Source organism: Lithobates pipiens, unplaced genomic scaffold, assembly GCF_037356315.1.
Source record: "Lithobates pipiens isolate NorthernLeopardFrog02 unplaced genomic scaffold, aLitPip1_a1.2 Scaffold_68, whole genome shotgun sequence".
NCBI lineage: Eukaryota > Metazoa > Chordata > Amphibia > Anura > Ranidae > Lithobates > Lithobates pipiens.
In genome coordinates, this window is record NW_027507890.1 from 1,258,848 (window position 1) to 1,277,211 (window position 18,364).

Below are 18,364 nucleotides of genomic sequence, written 5' to 3' on the forward strand. Positions count from 1 at the left end.
TATGAACTTGCCCTTGTAGCCAGTTTTCAATCCATGTACTCACCCTATGGTCCATGCCAACAGACCTTATTTTGTACAGTTAACATTTATGGACAACTGTGTCAAATGCTTTTGCAAAATCCAGATACAGATACACCATGTCTATGGGTCTTCCTTTATCTAGATGGCAACTCACCTCCTCATAGAAGGTTAATAGATTGGTTTGGCAAGAACGATTCTCCATGAATCCATGCTGATTACTGCTAATGATAATGTTCTCATTACTAAAATCTTGTATATAGTCCCTTATCATCCCCTCCAAGAGCTTGCATACTATTGATGTTAGGCTAACTGGTCTGTAATTTCCAGGGATGTATTTTGGGCCCTTTTTAAATATTGGTGCTACATTGGCTTTTCCCGAATCATCTGGTACCTTTCCAGTCAGTAGACTGTCAGTAAAAATTAGGAACAATGGTCTGGCAATTACTTGACTGAGTTCCCCAAATACCCTCGGATGCAAGCCATCTGGTCCTGGTGATTTATTAATGTTAAAGAGGAGAGCCAGTTTAAAAAAAACATTTTTTTTAAAGTCAGCAGCTGCAAACACTGTAGCTGCTGACTTTTAATAAGCACACTTACCTGTCCAGGGCTCCCGCGATGTCGGCCGCCCGAGGCTGACCCGTCCCTCGGGTCCCGGCGCTGCCATTTTAACTAAGGGAAACAGGCACTGGAGCCTTGCGGTTTCACTGCCCGTTTCCTACTGCGCATGCGCGAGTGAATGGGGCGCGCTGTGTTCTGGGACACACAGTTCCCAGAGCACAGCGTGACCCATTACCCAGAAGACGCCACACGGAGGAGAGAAGACCGAAGATCACCACGGAAGAGGAAGAGGCAGATTAGGACGATGTGCCTAGCAACAGGCATTTCTGGTATGTTAAAAAAAAAAATCATTTTTTTTTTTTTCTGATTTTTTTTCCAAATTTTTATGTATTTTTGTTTTTCAGGGTGGCCCTCCACTTTAAGTTTCCCAAGTCTAATTTTAATTCTGTCCTCTGTTAACCGTGGAGGTGCTTCCTGTGATGTGGCATAAGGATTGGTTGATTGAAGCCCCCCTGAGGAAAATAATAAATTCAATACCTTCGCCATCTCCCCATATTTTGTAATCAGATGTTCTTCCTCATTCTTTATATGGTCTGTCCTCCTTTTTTACTGTTTACATACTTCCTATACTCGTCCTAATTGCACCCTTACATTTCTTGTTGCATTCTTTATAAAGTCTCAAAGCTGATGATGATCCCTTAACCTTGTGTTTTTAAATGCCTTCTCCTTTGCTTTTATATGCACTTTTACATTGGAGTTAAGTCACCCAGGACTTTTTTTCGCTCTTTTAAATGTACTATTTATTATGGGATGCATTGGCTAATGCCCTTATTTAATATGCTCTTAAAGCAAACCCATCTCTCCTCTGCGTTCTTTGTTCTTAAGATTTTATCACAATTCGTGCCTTCTAACAAGGTTCGTAGTTTAGGGAAGTACGTTCTTTTGAAATTCTGTGTCTTTGTATTCCACTTATGTTTCCTATTTGTGTGATTTATACTGAAGCCAATTGACCTGCGATCACTGTTTCCTAAATTGCCCCATATTTCCACATCCGTGATCAGGTCTGTATTGTTGGTAATCAGTAGATCCAGTAAGGTTACTTTCACACTGAGGCACTTTACAGGCACTACAGCGCTAAAAATAGTGCCTGTAAAGCGCCTCTCCTGTGTCTCTAGTGTAAAAGCCTGAGGGCTTTCACACTGGAGCGGTGCACTTGCAGGACAGTCAAAAAAGCAGCGCTATAGGAGCGGTGTATTCACCACTCCTAAAGAGCCCCTTCCCATTGAAAACAATGAGGCAGCACCGCAAACCCACCGCTTTGCCAGTGGTTTTAACTCTTTTTCTGCCGCTAACAGGGGTTAAAACTGCCCCGCTAGCGGCCAAATAGCATGGCTAAAGCAATGGTAAAGTGGTGCTAAGTATAGCTCCGGTTTACCGCCGACACCCACAATGTCCAAGTCTGAAAGTAGTCCTACGCTTTATTTCTAGTTGGTGCGTCTACCATCTGAACCATGAAACTGTCTTGCAAGACATTTAGGAACTGGCGAGCCTTAGGCGAATGCGTGGTTCCCTCCACCCAGTCTATGTCTGGAAAATTAAAATCCCCCCATTATGATAACACCTCCTTTCCTTGCTGCTAATCCAACTTGTGATAGGAGATCCGTCTCCCCCTCCTCCCTCAGATTAGGGTGCCTATAGCATATATTCCAAGTAATATTTTCCCCTTAGCTTCATCCCTTTGGAGCTCTACCCATAAGGATTCCATCTCCTCCCTAGCTTCCTTAGTGATGTCATCTCTCACATTCACTTATACATTATTCTTGATATATAGGCATACCCCTCCCTCTTTTTTACCATCCTCTATCCCTGCAATAAAGGGTATACCCTTGAATGATTGCCAGCCAATAATGAGAGCTGTTGAACCAGGTCTCTGAAATTCCCACTAAATCCAAATCCTCCTTGTACAACAGTATCTCTAGTTCACCCATCTTGTCCGCCAGACTCCTGGCATTGGTGAACATGCCACATAATTTAGACCGGCCGCATACTATCCTCTTATTGGGTGTTCTGAGATTGCAACTAGGACTTATTACTATACTTACCTTGGATTTAAGTGCTTTAGTCAACCTACCACTAATTTACCACTAATGCCCCCAATACTACCCTCTGGAATATGTTCTGTGCTGACCCCCCGTCACCTAGTTAAAAAACCCCTCTTACTTTTGGCCATCCCTATTCCCAGCTGATCTGCACCCTTCTATAGTACCGGTTATCGACTGAGAAGTCGTCCCAGTCCTCCAGGAACCCAAACTCCTCCTACTACACCAGCTCTTCAGCCACTTGTTTACTTCCCTAATCTCCCACTGCCTTTCTGGTGTGGCTCGATGTACTGGTAGTATTCCTGAGAATACTACCTTGGAGGTCCTTTTCCTCAGTTTAGCTCCCAAGTCCATAAAATTGTCTTCAGGACACTGAATCTTCCTCTGACTTTGTCATTGGTGCCAACGTGCACCATGACAGCAGGGTCTTCCCCAGCCCCTCCTTCTAATCTGTCCACCAGATTTGTGGTGTGCTGACCCAGATCGCCCGGTAGACAACATACAGTTTGGTGCTTCAGGTCTTTGTTACAGATTGTCCGCTCTCGCCTTCTAAGAATTGAGTCCCTCTACCACCAGAATCTGTCTTTCCTTTCCCTTCGCTTCGCCCCCACTCTTACTGGAGGAGTTCTTCCTCCGGGAGCTAGGAGAGTCCCACAGCTCCAGCAGTGCTGATCCCTAACTGGTTTCACCAATATCACTCAATGGAGCGTACTTATTTGAATGGATCGGCCTCCCTGGCACTTCCCCCTCCACCCTTCCTGACTGTCACCCATCTGCTCTTTCCTAGTGCCTGCACCTCTTTGTCTCCACCCACTTCCAGGCTGGCACCTGCCGTGTATGTCCCTGGTTCTCCTTTAGTATGGAGGGACTTCTCAGTGCTGACAGTTGCTTCGCCAGATTCAAAACCTGAGCTTCCAGGGAAACAATGTGCTTATATTTTGCACAGCAGTATTCGCCCTTGATCGGATGATCAAGGAACACATACTTGCCTCAAGATGTACACTGAGTCGCATCTCCAAACCCACCGGGCATCTTACCTAATAATTTAATGAGGATTGGGGATTATACCCTGTCCAAATTACCTAACAACTAGCTTCCTTACACTAATACTCAACAAGACAATACACAGGTACTTGCTGACCAACGTGCACTTGCTGACCAACAAGTACTCGCTGACCAATCTGCACTAGCAGACCAACATGCACTCGCTTACCAATGTGCAATCACAGATTAACGTGCACTCACTGACCAACGTGCGCTCGCAGACCCACGTGCACTCACAGACCCACGTGCACCCGCTGACCAACGTGCACTTGCTCACCAACGTGCACACACACAATACACAAGTACTAACAATACACACACGCTACTCAAAGAATACTCATGTACTTAGAATACACAGGTACACACTCACCCTACACAGGCACTTGACCCCTGTTACAACCTCTTGTTTTAACTCACCACTTAGTCCAGTTCCACTAACTCTGGTTTTTTAACTCACCACTTAGTCCGGTTCCACTTGGTCTGAGTTTCAGCAAGCTCAAAGATGAGCAGGCTCACAATAAGTTCTACAGTAGGTTATATAGGCCTCAAGCACCTGTGACCAATTAACCACTCCCCTTAATTTGTAGGCTGAAGGAAGCAAAGAAAAAAAAGCTGTTTGAAAAGTGACAGAAAAAGGTGTTAAAAAGCTACAAGAAAAAGCCCCAAAAATAACCTAAAAATGCAACCCAGCAATCTTCAGCAATCAAAAAGCAAATCTTGTTCACACTCTCCACTCAAGGTCCCCACCGTTTAGCTTCCAACCAGTAGTCTGGTTCAGTGGCAGTTGCATCTAGGAAAAATAGAGGAGCAGATCTTTTTTATTGAGAACTTGACAGAGGGTCTAACCCTTTCCTACGCTATCTACAACTAAAACTACAATGTTTCCTTTTCATATACTTAAGAAGGCCCTAAACACCTACAAACTAAATTTTTACCCATCCAAAAATGAATTGTTTGTGAGCACTGGACTAGTTTTTAAAATTTTCACAATTTATTAAAACATCTCACATATACAAAACACAAACACTTAAAAAAAAAAAAAAAAAAAAAACCTCCCTCAGCCCAGTCAAGATGATGAGTTTTCCGATAACATGAAATACAATGAACACCGGAATTTTAGAATGATTGGCCATTCCAAGTGTTTTACTGGCTTCTGGGCACAGCATTTGGTCTTTTTCCAATAATTGCCACCAACCCCAGACAATTAACACAATACAACTTGATATGAAAAAAGTTGGATGTTAAGCTTTATTAGCACCATTGAATATGTTCAAGTACCTTAATTAGCACCTCTGCACAATTTTATTGCTCACTCAACACCATTTTTGACTTGCTGGAAATCAGATGATACTTTGAGTTATTTAAACCCTACAGATGTTGTTGGTTTTTAACTTCCTCCATTAAAGATATTCAAAAGGCCACAAATGGTGCAAGTTTTCACGTTTTTTTATTTGGGTTTTTCATTTTTTGTTACAAAAGCTGACAATTATTTTCTTTCCAAAACGTGATGTTAAACTCGTGGAAGACTTCCAACTTTGTTTTGACTTGTATTAAATTGCATTGCACGATGCTCCCTTATTGTTCCTTCTCTTTTGCCCAAGGTGGAATCACATCGACAGTTGGAAAAACACATGGAATGTGTCAGCTTTTGTTGTTGCGAATAAAACAGGGCAAAGAGAGTTTTAGTCCAGATTGTGCTCTGCATACGTGTTATAGATGTAAAATCAACATGTATTTACACTCTAACTGTAGCAGACTGTTAAATAAAAGCTTTCAAAGGAAACACTCTTTGGTTCTATGCCTATACAAAGGCTAGAAATTGGACCCACCTGTGTGCCTCCATTAAGAATCTCGCCGAACCAGAGGTGCTTCTTCTCCTTGTTGGAGGTGTTGATGTACCAGTTCTTCTGTGTAATTTAATCTGGGTTGGCGTGGATGTAAGTCTCGCCAGAGGAGAAGTCGCAGAAGACTCTGATAGCATCAGAAGTGCAGCCTTGGTTGGGGTCAATCCAGTAGAATCCTAGAAAGGAAGTTTACAATGAGTATTTGTTGCAATGCGAGCTTTCTCCTCAAACCTATCTTATCACCTTATCCACATCTTAAGAAAAGCTGATATATAATCTGGGCAGGTTTTCTACTCACCACTTGTCCATTCAGGGTGGCTGAGTCTTAAGTCACGGCAAGTACGAGCAGGGTTCTTCCTGGAGCCTTCTGGGGTCAGGATGACCTCAATTTGTTGGTTCAGGGATTTTAAAGTAGCGTCAACTTCATAATCCTTAGGTTTGCGTTCAGGCTGGTCAGCTCTGTAATATTCACCGCCATCACCACCATCATATCCACCACCAGATGGACCAGGAGGACCAGGGGGACCAGGTGGACCCTAAAATTATACAAAAAAAAAATAGTAAATACATACTGAAGTTTTAATGTTATAATGCACTTTATTTGTTAAATAGAAAATATGAAATCTAATTAAGCCACCCTTCTACTTTAACATCATCTTCTTTAGATTTGCAGAAACAAAAATGGAGAAATACCGCAATTACTGTGATCTTACATAGTCTGTGAACCAGCAAATTTTTGATTTGTTTGTAACCATCTAATATATGATGATCTAATTTATTATTTCTGTAAAGCACTAATTTATTCCACTCCAAAATTAAATGTATCATAACCCTAAGTAAGAAAAAACAGGCATAAGCTTCACCTAAGTATAAACCCCAAATTGGCCCCTAAGTCTAATCAATAAACTCAACTTAACTTGTAAACTTAACATGAATGTTATCGGCCAGCTCATTAATGTAACCCTAAATGAACCCTTAAACTCAACCTATCCCCTAAACCTGATGCTAAACCTATGCATTATTACAATGGCATCAGTTGTACCATTATGTGTGAATACTAGCATTAACAGCATCCTAAAAATTGTTTGCACCATAAAACAACACGCTAAAGTGACAGTTATCAAAAATTGCCACTAATTATTTTCTTTTACACTAAAGGCTATTGACTTATCTATAAGCATTATTTAATAACCCTCGTTAATTTTTTGCTTTTGCAGTTGTAAGACACCAAACTACCCAGTTATTGCAATTTTTTTTTTAATTTTCAAATGTGAGAACAGAATTTTGATTTAAGAATCCCTGATAATTGATCACCAGCACTTGTACAATTACGATTTTCCATTATGACTTTACAGCTCAATCACAGGCAGATATAAAATTCAAAAATGAATGCAGCTCTGTATGCATTGTTATATTGTTGCATTTATTTTTTAAGCTTAAGTACTTCTATTTGACTTGGAATCAGCCTTTTGCAATCTCATATAGAGCATTATTTAGACTGGGAGAGGGAAAGGCAGGACTGGGAACCAATCAGGTGTACTGCATTCAATTGTAATAACAAGGAACATGCTGATATCCTGGAATTCTGTTAACCTGGAGTTCAGGTTTATATTGAATAGTACATCAAAAGTTTCCTGAAGAAAGACACATTTGATTTTCTTCTTTTAAACTAAAAAAATACTTACAGCAGGACCAGTGAAACCAGCAGGACCACGTGGACCAACGGGACCCATGGCACCAGGATGTCCAGAACGACCCTCTTTGCCAGGAGGACCAGAGGGACCAGAGGGACCCTGTAATAAAAACAAAAAATGTTGTTTTATTAATAAAATAAAGAAACATTATACCTAAATATATGCCTCTGATTGGACATTGTTGGTTGATCATTACATACCCTTGGACCAACGGGACCAACAGAACCAGAGGGACCAGTCTCACCAGGAGTACCCTAAAGGAAAAAGAGAAAATCTATTATTAAAATTTTACTTAGATGTAATAAAATGAATCCCTAGTTTTGTGAGATAGAATATCAGGTTCTTATTGTCATCTTTTTCCCTGTTGGGAAGATTTACCATGACTTTTTGGCAGTGATAGGATTTTTTTTCAATAAGGTTGTCGACAAAAAAATGTAAAACAAAATAAATTTTTTAGTGGAGTGGGGAAGAGTTAGAACTTAATGTTTTAATGCTGTTTGATCTTTCCTTTCCTGGTGACTAACATTCTCTCAATTCCTTGCCTGGATGGCTCAGGGACAGGAAGTGTGGGAAAATCTGCCCAACGGGGGTCATAGACAGAAAAAATAACCAGACAAAATTTGTCTTCCAAACTCTATCCAAACCTAAAGGAAAGATTTTTGGCTGGAGGTGGGCTTTAAAAATGGCCGAATGGAATTTGATAAACTACATTGCAATATACATTACAGTTCATGAAAATAATATTTATGTTTTAAAAAAGAATATTACATTCTTTGTATTACGATAGAACCACTGGTTGTGGCTAACCCTAAATTAACTAGAAATAGAAAGTGCGCCTTCAAAAGCAAAGGCAGCGACCATATTTCTGTCCGGATATGGTCCCTGAACCTGTCATATAATAATATAATATGAGGTAAATTATTAAAAAGCCATTTAACCTCTCTGAATTAGAGGAATAATAATTTGGTGTTGTGGGCATTGTTTGTTTAGAATTTTAAATGTCTTCTCTATATTGTCTGGGGGTTCCATTTTCCTTACCAGTCCAGAACTATCCCTTTGGATTTGCCTTTCTGCGACTTTGGAAGGAAAATTTGACTATAATTAAGGAACACTGTACTAAAGGAACACTGATAATTAAAGTTCTCTATAATACATTGAAAATAGAAGAGTTTATATATTAGGACCAGTGGTCACCCTTTGGAACTTATTTTCACCAAGAGTATACTCTGATGAAGCACTGTCTAGTTGTAAAACGTCTTAGAGATTTGTGTGTTACACACAATATGTTGTTCTACTGAATCTTCATTTTTCAAAAGATTTTATGAGCAGCAAATATGTGCTCTTACCTATTTCTGCTCTAATTAAACCTATATACGGTAAGTGATAAGGAAGTATAGTATAGAAAAGACAGGAAGTGGTAGGCCATATGGCTGGATCCATCAGATTTGTAGTCCATCTTTTAAAAATGGGAATATTGTGGAATAAAATTAAGTAATTAAATGAAGATGTAAGTAAAGTTCAACATACTCCACACATCTACATTTAAAAAAAACAACATGTATTCAACTCTAGTGAGAACTGAGGCAGACATAGAGGCCTGTTTTATCGATCCTATATGCAAAACATTATTGAAGTATTTATTTCCCTACGTATAGTGTTGGATGATAGGCTGGTTCATTTTGAAATCTCCTTTGTGACTTTATAAATGAAACCTAGTAGTATTTGGACTTACTTTGCTCTCAGGATTTTTTATTTTTTTTGCTTTGCATGTTTTTAATTACATATATTATAATTTATAAAGACTTTATTCTTTTTACTTACAGAAGGACCGGGAAGACCTGACAGACCATTGTGTCCTTTGCGACCATCCAGACCTCTGGCTCCTCTCTCTCCAGCTTCACCCTTGTCACCACGAACACCTTGTGGACCCTACAAGTAAAAGGTGGTTAGATAATCGCAGCTTGCAGACCACTGTTGTAGACTAAACCATAAACCTTTGACGTTTACAATAGAAAACATATTTAGAATGGTTTTAAAAAATAAACCAAATAGGTATTTGTCCTAAGAAATCTTACAAAATGGTAGCAGGTACTGGAGATCAATTTGGTGGGCAATACAGGAGTCTATATAAAATTGACTTTGCTTACCTTTATCTGGCCCTTGGGGCACTATTTTCATGCACTAATACCAACCCATTTACACCAATTATGGGGCACTATTCCTACCAATAACACCAACAATGGGGCCCAACGACACCAATGGTCGGGCACAATTCCTCCCAATGACACCAACAATGGGGTGCCATTCCTCTCACACCAAAGATGGGGCATTGCTTGTTCCCACTTACTTCGGGACCTTTTCTACTTCCACTGGCCACAATCCGGCCCCTCTTAAGGACAGTAAACTAGCTCTTTGTTTAGAAAGTTTGGAGACACCTGGTCTACAACAACCACAAACACCAATCCTTTTTCCCTTTATTATATGTATATGTTTTCAGCAACATTCCCTATTATATATGCTGTGAGTTCCATACACTAATTCTTCTGTGTTGTTTTTAAAGGATCTCCCATCCTGATTTTAGTTATGGTTGAAATTTGGTAGGCTAAATACTCCTGTGACAAGATCATCCAGAATGACCACCCATAATGCAACCTCGATGAAAGGTTCAAGAGGTAGATCGAAACATGAAACGAGCTTTCAAGATTTTGAATGTTAATATACAGTATATAAGATACTTACAGCAGGACCTCTTGGACCAGATGGGCCAGTGATACCAGCAGGACCAGATGGACCCTAAATGGTGAAAAACATGAATAAAATGATATATACAGTAAACAAGTCACAAACTATTGGCTGATCAATGATTACCCCCTATTTGTTATCTGCTGCTGTTTTCCAATCTAACACCCCTTTAATTAATTTAAGAGTAGACTTTGAGCAGTGGTAGACTTACGGCGAATACCCATTTGATCCCTTAAGCAAAAATGTCCTGATCATGTGGTCTACTACATTATTTATGGAATACTGAATGTTTAAGAACACCGCCTCTAATATAGATTGCCTGCAAACTAATGTCTCACTAATACTTGAAACCTATATCATACTACTTCAACCACAAGGCATTCACATATGTTGTGATGTGCTATAACACATGTGTGCTTCTGGTTATTGCATATATGCATTGCCACTGAGGAAATGTTGGTGTAATGTATACAATTAATGTAAATAAGATACCTCTCACCCAAATGTAAAACTGGAGTTTGCCAATTTCCTATATATTGTAAGGTCAGTACATTTATATACTGTATATGTATCTACTCTTTCCAAGACATTGAGACTTGAAAATAATCTGCCTGTTTTGGTTTTATCTATATGATGTACAAGAATTACAGTTATTGTCTGATACAGAAAAAGCAATGATAATACCACTAAACATGATAAACAAATTGTAAATGTATAAACGCTGTCAACTTACAGTTTCACCACGGTTTCCAGATTTACCAGCAGCTCCAGCAGAACCAGCTGGGCCGGGAGCTCCAGCAAGACCAGAGGGTCCAGTGTTGCCAGGATAACCACGCTCTCCCTAAAAGTGAACACTGAATGTTAATGTTGCAGTAAGAAGAATAGCTGAATAATAATGGTATTTAGATGTTTAACTTGAGCCACAGAGAGCATTCAAACTCCTCTTGGGTCATAAAACTTATTTAAAAATTGAGCTGGCAGAAATGGTAGTTGTCTCAAGAATTGGCTGATACATGACCATCAATCCTACAGGTCAGTTGCCTTCAAAAAAATTGCAGATGCTACAGAACGTGGTAGGGGAGCAGAAAGGGATCTTGGGTAAAGTGAATGGGACATCTCCATAGTACTGAAAGACTATTTAAACTGGCAGGTTTCTGGCTGCCTTGATAGTTATCAGGAAACATTATTATGGGTTTACATTTTTGATCAAGCCCAGCTACCCAAGGCAGCTAGCCAAGACTTTATCTGAACTTTAAGGAAGAAATGGCTGTTGTACCAACCAAATATGTTCTTCCTTTCATTCCCTCTCAGTTGAGCATATGACACCATGGAACAGGATTATTAAATGCTATTGTCAATATAGACAGTTTTTGTTTTAAGCTCTTGACACATCATGTTATATTTGGTACATCAAACTTACCTTAGGGCCTGGAAGACCGTCACGACCAGGAGGGCCATCGTTACCAGGGTTGCCCTAAAAAGTAAGAAAAAAATAAAATATGTTAATTTTAATGAAACAAACATCCTGTTGTTAGAAAAGCAGTGTGATAGTGACTACAAAGTACCTGGATGTAGTTAGTTATTAGGATATACTTTATCTTTTTTACTTTCATGAATGCAAGTTTGTAACTTTATGGCCTTTTGATTAAACATCAAGAAGAAATTAGTTAAATGTGAGCATTTTGTAGTTTGTGTAACACACTTTCCTATCTACCTAATAAAACGGAAAATAAAAAATAATATTTTACGATTTTTTTTTTTTTGCATAAATGAGCTGATTATTTATTTTAAAGTACAGTAATAAGTATTGTAAAGACCAGCCTACAAGGTGGACAGGGCAGTTCAAGTAGCCCTTACATGTTTTTGAAGTTCAAGGAGCCTAACTTTCAATGCAAAGCTTTGGGTAGTAATTTGAAGGAATCATTAGTGAGTGGAAACCAGAGCCTAAACATCCACAAGTCAATGTAGGCAGGATCCTAAGGCACTGTTAATGTCCATAGGGTGCAAACTACAGTACTAATGCTTGTGTAGCAAGCCAGATAGCCAAAGCTGTTCACCTCATTCCCCATTAATCCACCAATTATATGGATGGGCTGTTGCCTTTGTGATATTGCAGGTGGTATAGAAGTAATGGAGAACAAAGGAATCTTGGGTAAAGTAAATAGGGCATCTAAAAATAATGACATTTTACCTAAGCTGGCAAAATATATACCTAAAACCACTGAGAAGAGAACATATTAATAGTGGAAGCATATGAAGAGGTTCTGTCCAGAATAAGGACTACAATCCAGGACTTACAACCAAGAACTTTAGTTACTTTTTTCTTTAACAGACTTGTATACATTGTAAAGAATAATCAATAAAAAACACCTATACAAAACAGTGACCTAAGAATTCATTGTTTATCCAGTTTGGCTATAAAATGGGCAACTTTTACATATCCGGAAACAGAAGACATTGGCTAAGAAGATTATTGATCCACAAATGTTTATCTAATATTTTCTCTCACCTCTGTTCCTCTTCTGTTTTTACATAATCTTATATTACCAGACTTTGACCTTCATATGTATTTTAAACCTCCTGATTTTAATTTACTACTTACATCACGACCAGCCTCTCCGGAATGACCAACTGGACCAGGAGAACCAACAGAGCCAGGGGGACCACGGGGACCAGAAGAACCAGCAAGACCAGAGGGACCAGGCTCACCCTAAAGTGGATAAAAGCAAACTTTGTCTATTATACAGGAGACTTAAACTTCTCAACAGTCCAACGTATTAACTTCCAAGTCTACAGAGTAACCTAGAAAATGTTGTTCTGATGTTTTTTTCAGGTAATAAGTAAAGAAAAATCTGGATAATGTCTATTCTCAAAAAGATTACAAAGCACATATGGCAATTCTTAATGGTCAACTTAAGTTTACTGGCTCCTTTCAGCCCACCCTAAGCAATCTAGATATATTTTCTCTTGTTCCCCAAGCCCTACTCCAAAGAAGCCATGGTTTTCAATATTTCTGAAACAGCTATATGCAGTTTTGAATACATTTCTGTAAAATATTAGACTGTATCTTTGTGGTGAACCAGTAGCTTTGGATGTACAGCTAACTCTGGGGGGAAAAATAGTTATCTGCATGGCTCCATGCACTATTCTGAATTAAGGAATGTTCTTCCTATTGGGATTTGTGAAGGAAGCAATAAAGGCAGAAGTAGACCAAAAAGGTTCATTGAGATGCTCCCAATAGAAATTGCTATTCTAAAAGAATCATACTTCTAAACAACAGGAACTGATATTTGTTTTTTCATTATGCTAGTTGATGTTTGTTCCTTAACCTCTATCCTATTATCACAGGTAGAATTCAAATATTCTGTCTTGTTGGTAGGGAATTAATAACCCCCCATAATTGTTTTCATTAATTTATTTATTTATTGCTGCCTTTGTCCCATTGGGAAAATGTTCCTGCATTTCATTTTCAAGAGACACAACAGAAGGTAAAAGGAATCCCTCCAAGGTGAGCTGTTATTATGGTGTCTACATTGGAAGATACCTCTTCACCACCTGCTTTGTTGATGAGCATAACTTTTGGCTCTCCCATCACTTTGTGTCTCGTTAACAATGGTTTCCAGGATGACTCAGAAATGTAAAAATTTCAAGGCAGCATTAAAATTTGACAGGGGTCTTATTTTATCCAAAACTTAAAAAAAAAAAAAAAAAATTGTTTGGCTATAGGATATGCACATTGGCAACTGTGCTGTATTTGCATTGTAGTTGCTGTTGGATTCATTAGCATGAGGTCACTATTGTGAACCCCTGTGTAGTACATACTAGCCAAGTTTGGTCTACTTTTCAATAATGGCTGTAACATTTCAATAATGATCTCTAAAGAGCCTTGGGGCAAATGAGATCCAATGCAAGCACAGAGCACATGCAAGACACTTGCCAGTGTGCATAAAACTCCCATACACAGGCCCAGTGTCTGCAAGATAAACTTTTTTTTAGTCTCAACCTGTTCAGCCTGTCAAAAACCATTGAAAACGGCCATACTCAGAAATTAAAATTACCCCATTTACCGTATATTGACCACAATACCAAGCCGAAAGAACGATCTGGCTTAACAATCAAGTGAAAGTGATCATTGAATAACTTCAAGATCCAGAAGCATGGCTTGACCAAGCATTCCTCTTTTACACTAACATATACTCTATATGGAAAATAATTTAAATGTCTTGCCCAGTACTCTCAAGTGTGGTCACTTCCTGGTCCACTAATGTCATATAAAGGACATTTATGAAATGTTTGCTGTGGGTTTAAAATGTAAATATGGTTAATCAATGTTCTTACGTTTGAGCCAGGTCCACCAGGAAGACCACGTTCTCCTCTTGTTCCAGGAAGACCAATAATACCACGAGCACCCAGAACACCAGAGGGGCCAGAAGCACCAGGGGGTCCTTATTTGCAAATACAAAATATAAAAGGGTTATTACTTTTGTGATTTCATTATACTATTATATTTCTGCACTGGACAAATAAAAAAATCCATTGCTGACCTGCGCACTCTGCAGTGTTATAAAAAAATGTTGTCGGCTCTGCCTAGTTCACCTCTGTGAACCACTGAACACCTTCCTTATGTTATAAAGAGGGAGGTGTTCTATAGTCCTTACATACTTTTTGTCCTAGGTTGATATGCTGCTACTCCATAGATAGGGAAAAATAAAGGAAAAATGTTTTGATACTCTTTAATCAAATCCAGTAAATCAGTGGTTCTCAAGGCCAGATGCCCCAACAGTAAAAAAATAAATGTATGCTCACTTAATAAAAGAATGGATATACAAATTGAAATGCTGGAAGACTCTGGATGGGGGTCCTTATAGGGGGATGGGGATGTGGAATAGGTTATGTTAGGGAACCCTCCAGTAGACTTGGTGGCCTTGGAAAGGGTGAGATTTCTGAAGGGGGCTGTGGGACACTTGTAAGTTGGGGGCCCTATGGAGGTATAGAGGCTCCACAGCAAGCTGGGGGGCACTGTGGAAGAATGGGGGATGGGACACTGTGGGGGCGTAGAGCTTTCAGGGGGCCTGGGGGCACTGTGTGCCACTGTGAAAGGTTGGGGGGCACTATATGAGCTTGGAGCACTATGAGAGGTTAAGGGATCTGTAGCTGGCTGGATGTAGCTAGATGTCACTCTGGATGGGGCTGGATGTCACAATGGGGGGATGTGGAATGGGTCAGAGGACTATGCAGTAGACTTAGTGGCCTTGTAAAGGATGAGGTTTCTGAAGGTGGTTGTGGGACATGGTTGGGGGCACTATGGAGGTCTGGAGGCTCCACAGCAAGTTGGGAGGGGGGGACACCATGGAGGCTTAGGGCTTGCAGGGGGGAGGCACTGTGAGAGGTTGGGGGGAAGAACTATATGAGCCAGAAAGCACTGTGTGAGTTTATTGGATCTGTAACTGAACTAAATTTGCCCCAAAAAGGCCAAAGCTTACTAACAAGATTTGTCTCCCATAGTCTTCATTGGAATATGCCGCTAAATTCAGGTTCACCAAATTTCAAACAAGATTCACTGAACCCTCAGATAATCATTCTCGGGCAGATTTGGTCATCCCTATTGGTTAACTAAGTCGACCACCTTTTGTTTTAACATCAACAATTCAATGTAATGGCACTATTACTTACAGCGGGACCAGCTTCTCCGGATGGGCCTTTATCTCCAGCAAGACCTACTGGGCCAGGCTGACCTTGTTCACCGGGACGACCGATAGGGCCAGAGTCACCACGAGGACCTCTTGCGCCATCTTTGCCAGGGTGTCCAGTTGGGCCAGAAGAACCAACATTGCCCTGTAAAACAAGTGCAAGTGAAACACATCAACAATAAATAATAAACTTTTGTGAAGGTTCATTTTAAGACTTACTTCAAAGGAAACATTTCATCTTAATCGCAGAAAGGTAACTGAGCTGGATAAACTAGCAGCTGCAGACAACTGATTTCACTATCTGAAAATGGGTGTTATGTCCAGTTTGGCACATTGTGGATGTGCTTACTGGAATTCTTTTTATACTTATATGGCTTTTGTATTCAAAATCACTGACACTGAGCTTCTTTTATGGAAGTTTCTACCCAGGGCAGCCAATTTAATTCCCACACTTCCTTGTTCACTGCAACATTGGAGCATGAAAATAGATACCTGATCACTGAGACATGCCTTCCTCAGACTTTTTTTTTACAAATAAAGTTCACAATTTGTTCTGTATTCTCTGTAGAAGAGTTTCCAGACTGCTATACTGTATGGTTATTTTATAGTGTATATAAAACCAAAACTTTTTTTTTAAGTTTTGGATAGAGTAGGAAAGTATGCAATAAACCCTGGAAGTTTATTTTTGGTTGTTTACATACCTCTGGGGAAAAAAACCTTTCACTCAGTCACAGAGGAAAACTACTTAAGTGAGGGAAAATTGTCCCTGAAATAGATGTCACCATTGGAATATTCCCATTCACTTCTTGTTCTGGGGCATCTCTAATATTTTTGGATTTAGCCTCACTTTCTTCCTTGGTAGCAATGGCTACCTGTTCTAACACAGTGGGAAATATCCTCAATAGTGACTCAAAAACCTCACGGAGGGTATATATATATATATATATATATATATATATATATATATATATATAATTTAAAAACTAGAAATACACTTGCAACTGTAACCCACATTGGTTTGTAAGAGCATCAGTTGGGTGCTTTATTGCTACCTGCATTCTTGCTTTGCTTAATTTCCCCCAAACTTCCTGTTCTGTTGTATACGCAGAGAGTAAGAGTAAACCTCCTCAACCGGGGAACAACAAAAAACAAAAAGTATGCCCTTCCACTTCAAAAGATAAAATTGCTTGCACTAACTGAGTTGATGGAATAGATCCAGTAGGTATCTTAATTCTCCCCACCTCCACCATGCCTATATACAAATATCCTTTTCCAATACTGGAACTGTCTGCATAAACGATAACGTTTGAACATTACCCACTATTATCATAGAAGCAGCATTGCAAACATTACCCAGCAAATTTGTTATGAATAAGCACTAGCATATGTGTGAAACGCATTAACAGCTCCAGCCATCCTGTCTTTGTGTTTTCCTTGATTAACATATGGAGTAAAGATTTGGCATCTCTACGGTGTGGTGAGCCACCAACTTTCCTCACATAACTACACTGTGGTGGCACGCCGGGGCGAGCACCCAACGTGGGGACTGCATCATGTGAGTGATACCTTCACCTGGAGCGGTACAACATTCGTGTTTTATGTGAATGTCTCCAAAATAATGTTGGGTATTTTACGGCCATCAGGAACTTTGACAGTGGGCATTCTATAAAGCTAAAAGTTCAGAATTTTCATCATCAATCTTCTTCATTCCCATGTTTCCTAAGACACGCCCTTTCTAGGTCTGTCTGAGTTCATTCTAAAGTATAGGATAGGCATATGATTGATTCCGATTTTTAGTTGGGGTGTCTTTTATTGTCCCCTCCTTTATGCCTCTATACCTGCTACAGGTATATGTAATTAAAATAAAATAAGGTGTTTAATAAGGATATACAGCATCAGGGAGGAATCCAAGGATTTCATTATGACAATGTTTATAAAGAAACCGGGTAAGATCCACATTTTAAATAATGGTTTTGGGTAACTTTAGATAGGATACATGACTTTAAATCAACATTGTGTCTCTCATTTCATATTCCCCTTCTTAGTCATTGTATTAAAAACAATTACCAGTAACAGACTATTATAGATGAAAGTGTACTTACAGGGGGTCCAGGAGCTCCTGCTCTACCAGCGGGACCAGGGAATCCAGTAGCACCCTATAGATAAAAAAAAATTCTTCTCAAGATTTCTAATTTAATGTACCATGACTGGCTTCTTAAAATCACAAACACAATCACAAAGTGGCTTTTTCTTTTTTTTAACAGAAGGACCAACTTGAGTGACTTACAGCAGGACCGGCATCACCACGAGCTCCAGTGCCCGTTTGGACCCTATAGAGAAAAAAACCCACAATATTAAGGACAGAACTTTTTAATTATGGCTATAAGTGACTTTGGTTGAAAACGTAATCCTATGGGTTTGGGTCAGTAGGTTACTTGAACTCCAGCAATGACTGCATCATTCAAGGTAAGTAACATTGAACACTGTTACTAGCCTAGTATTTCTCAACAGTTCTGTTATGTATACCTTGTTGTATGCCAGTTTATCTGAAGTACCGCAAAATTTTGTGCATTTGTTGCCAGTACCCCCCAGTCAAATATGCATACTTGTCTGTGACTGCTTGTGTTTTAAATAGCAACAATAATCCTACTATAGTACCTTTTGTATAACAT

At 39.5% G+C, this 18,364-nt stretch overlaps 1 protein-coding gene across 1 annotated transcript; it reads right to left on the bottom strand.

Moving 5' to 3' along the window:
• Nucleotides 1-5,585: 5,585 nt before the first annotated feature.
• Nucleotides 5,586-18,150, bottom strand: LOC143959269 (uncharacterized). The gene is made up of 12 exons (XM_077467946.1): nt 18,128-18,150; nt 17,967-18,022; nt 14,341-14,447; nt 12,605-12,712; nt 11,423-11,476; nt 10,736-10,843; nt 10,000-10,053; nt 9,082-9,189; nt 7,461-7,514; nt 7,252-7,359; nt 5,865-6,102; nt 5,586-5,742 (listed from the first exon to the last, which is right to left on the bottom strand). The coding sequence occupies exons 1-12, from the start codon at nt 18,148-18,150 to the stop codon at nt 5,639-5,641; spliced, it is 1,122 nt and encodes a 373-aa protein (XP_077324072.1). The 3' UTR covers nt 5,586-5,638.
• Between the last annotated feature and the right edge of the window lie 214 nt (nt 18,151-18,364).

Bases quoted from the DNA above. Each gene is read 5' to 3' on its own strand.
- LOC143959269 (XM_077467946.1), bottom strand. From the start codon at position 18,150: ATGCAGTCATTGCTGGAGTTCAA. The intron at 18,023-18,127 runs GTAACCTACTGA...TTTTCTCTATAG, and splicing joins CAGTCATTGCTGGAGTTCAA to GGTCCAAACGGGCACTGGAG. The intron at 12,713-14,340 runs GTAAGAACATTG...TATCCACTTTAG, and splicing joins CTGGTGGACCTGGCTCAAAC to GGTGAGCCTGGTCCCTCTGG.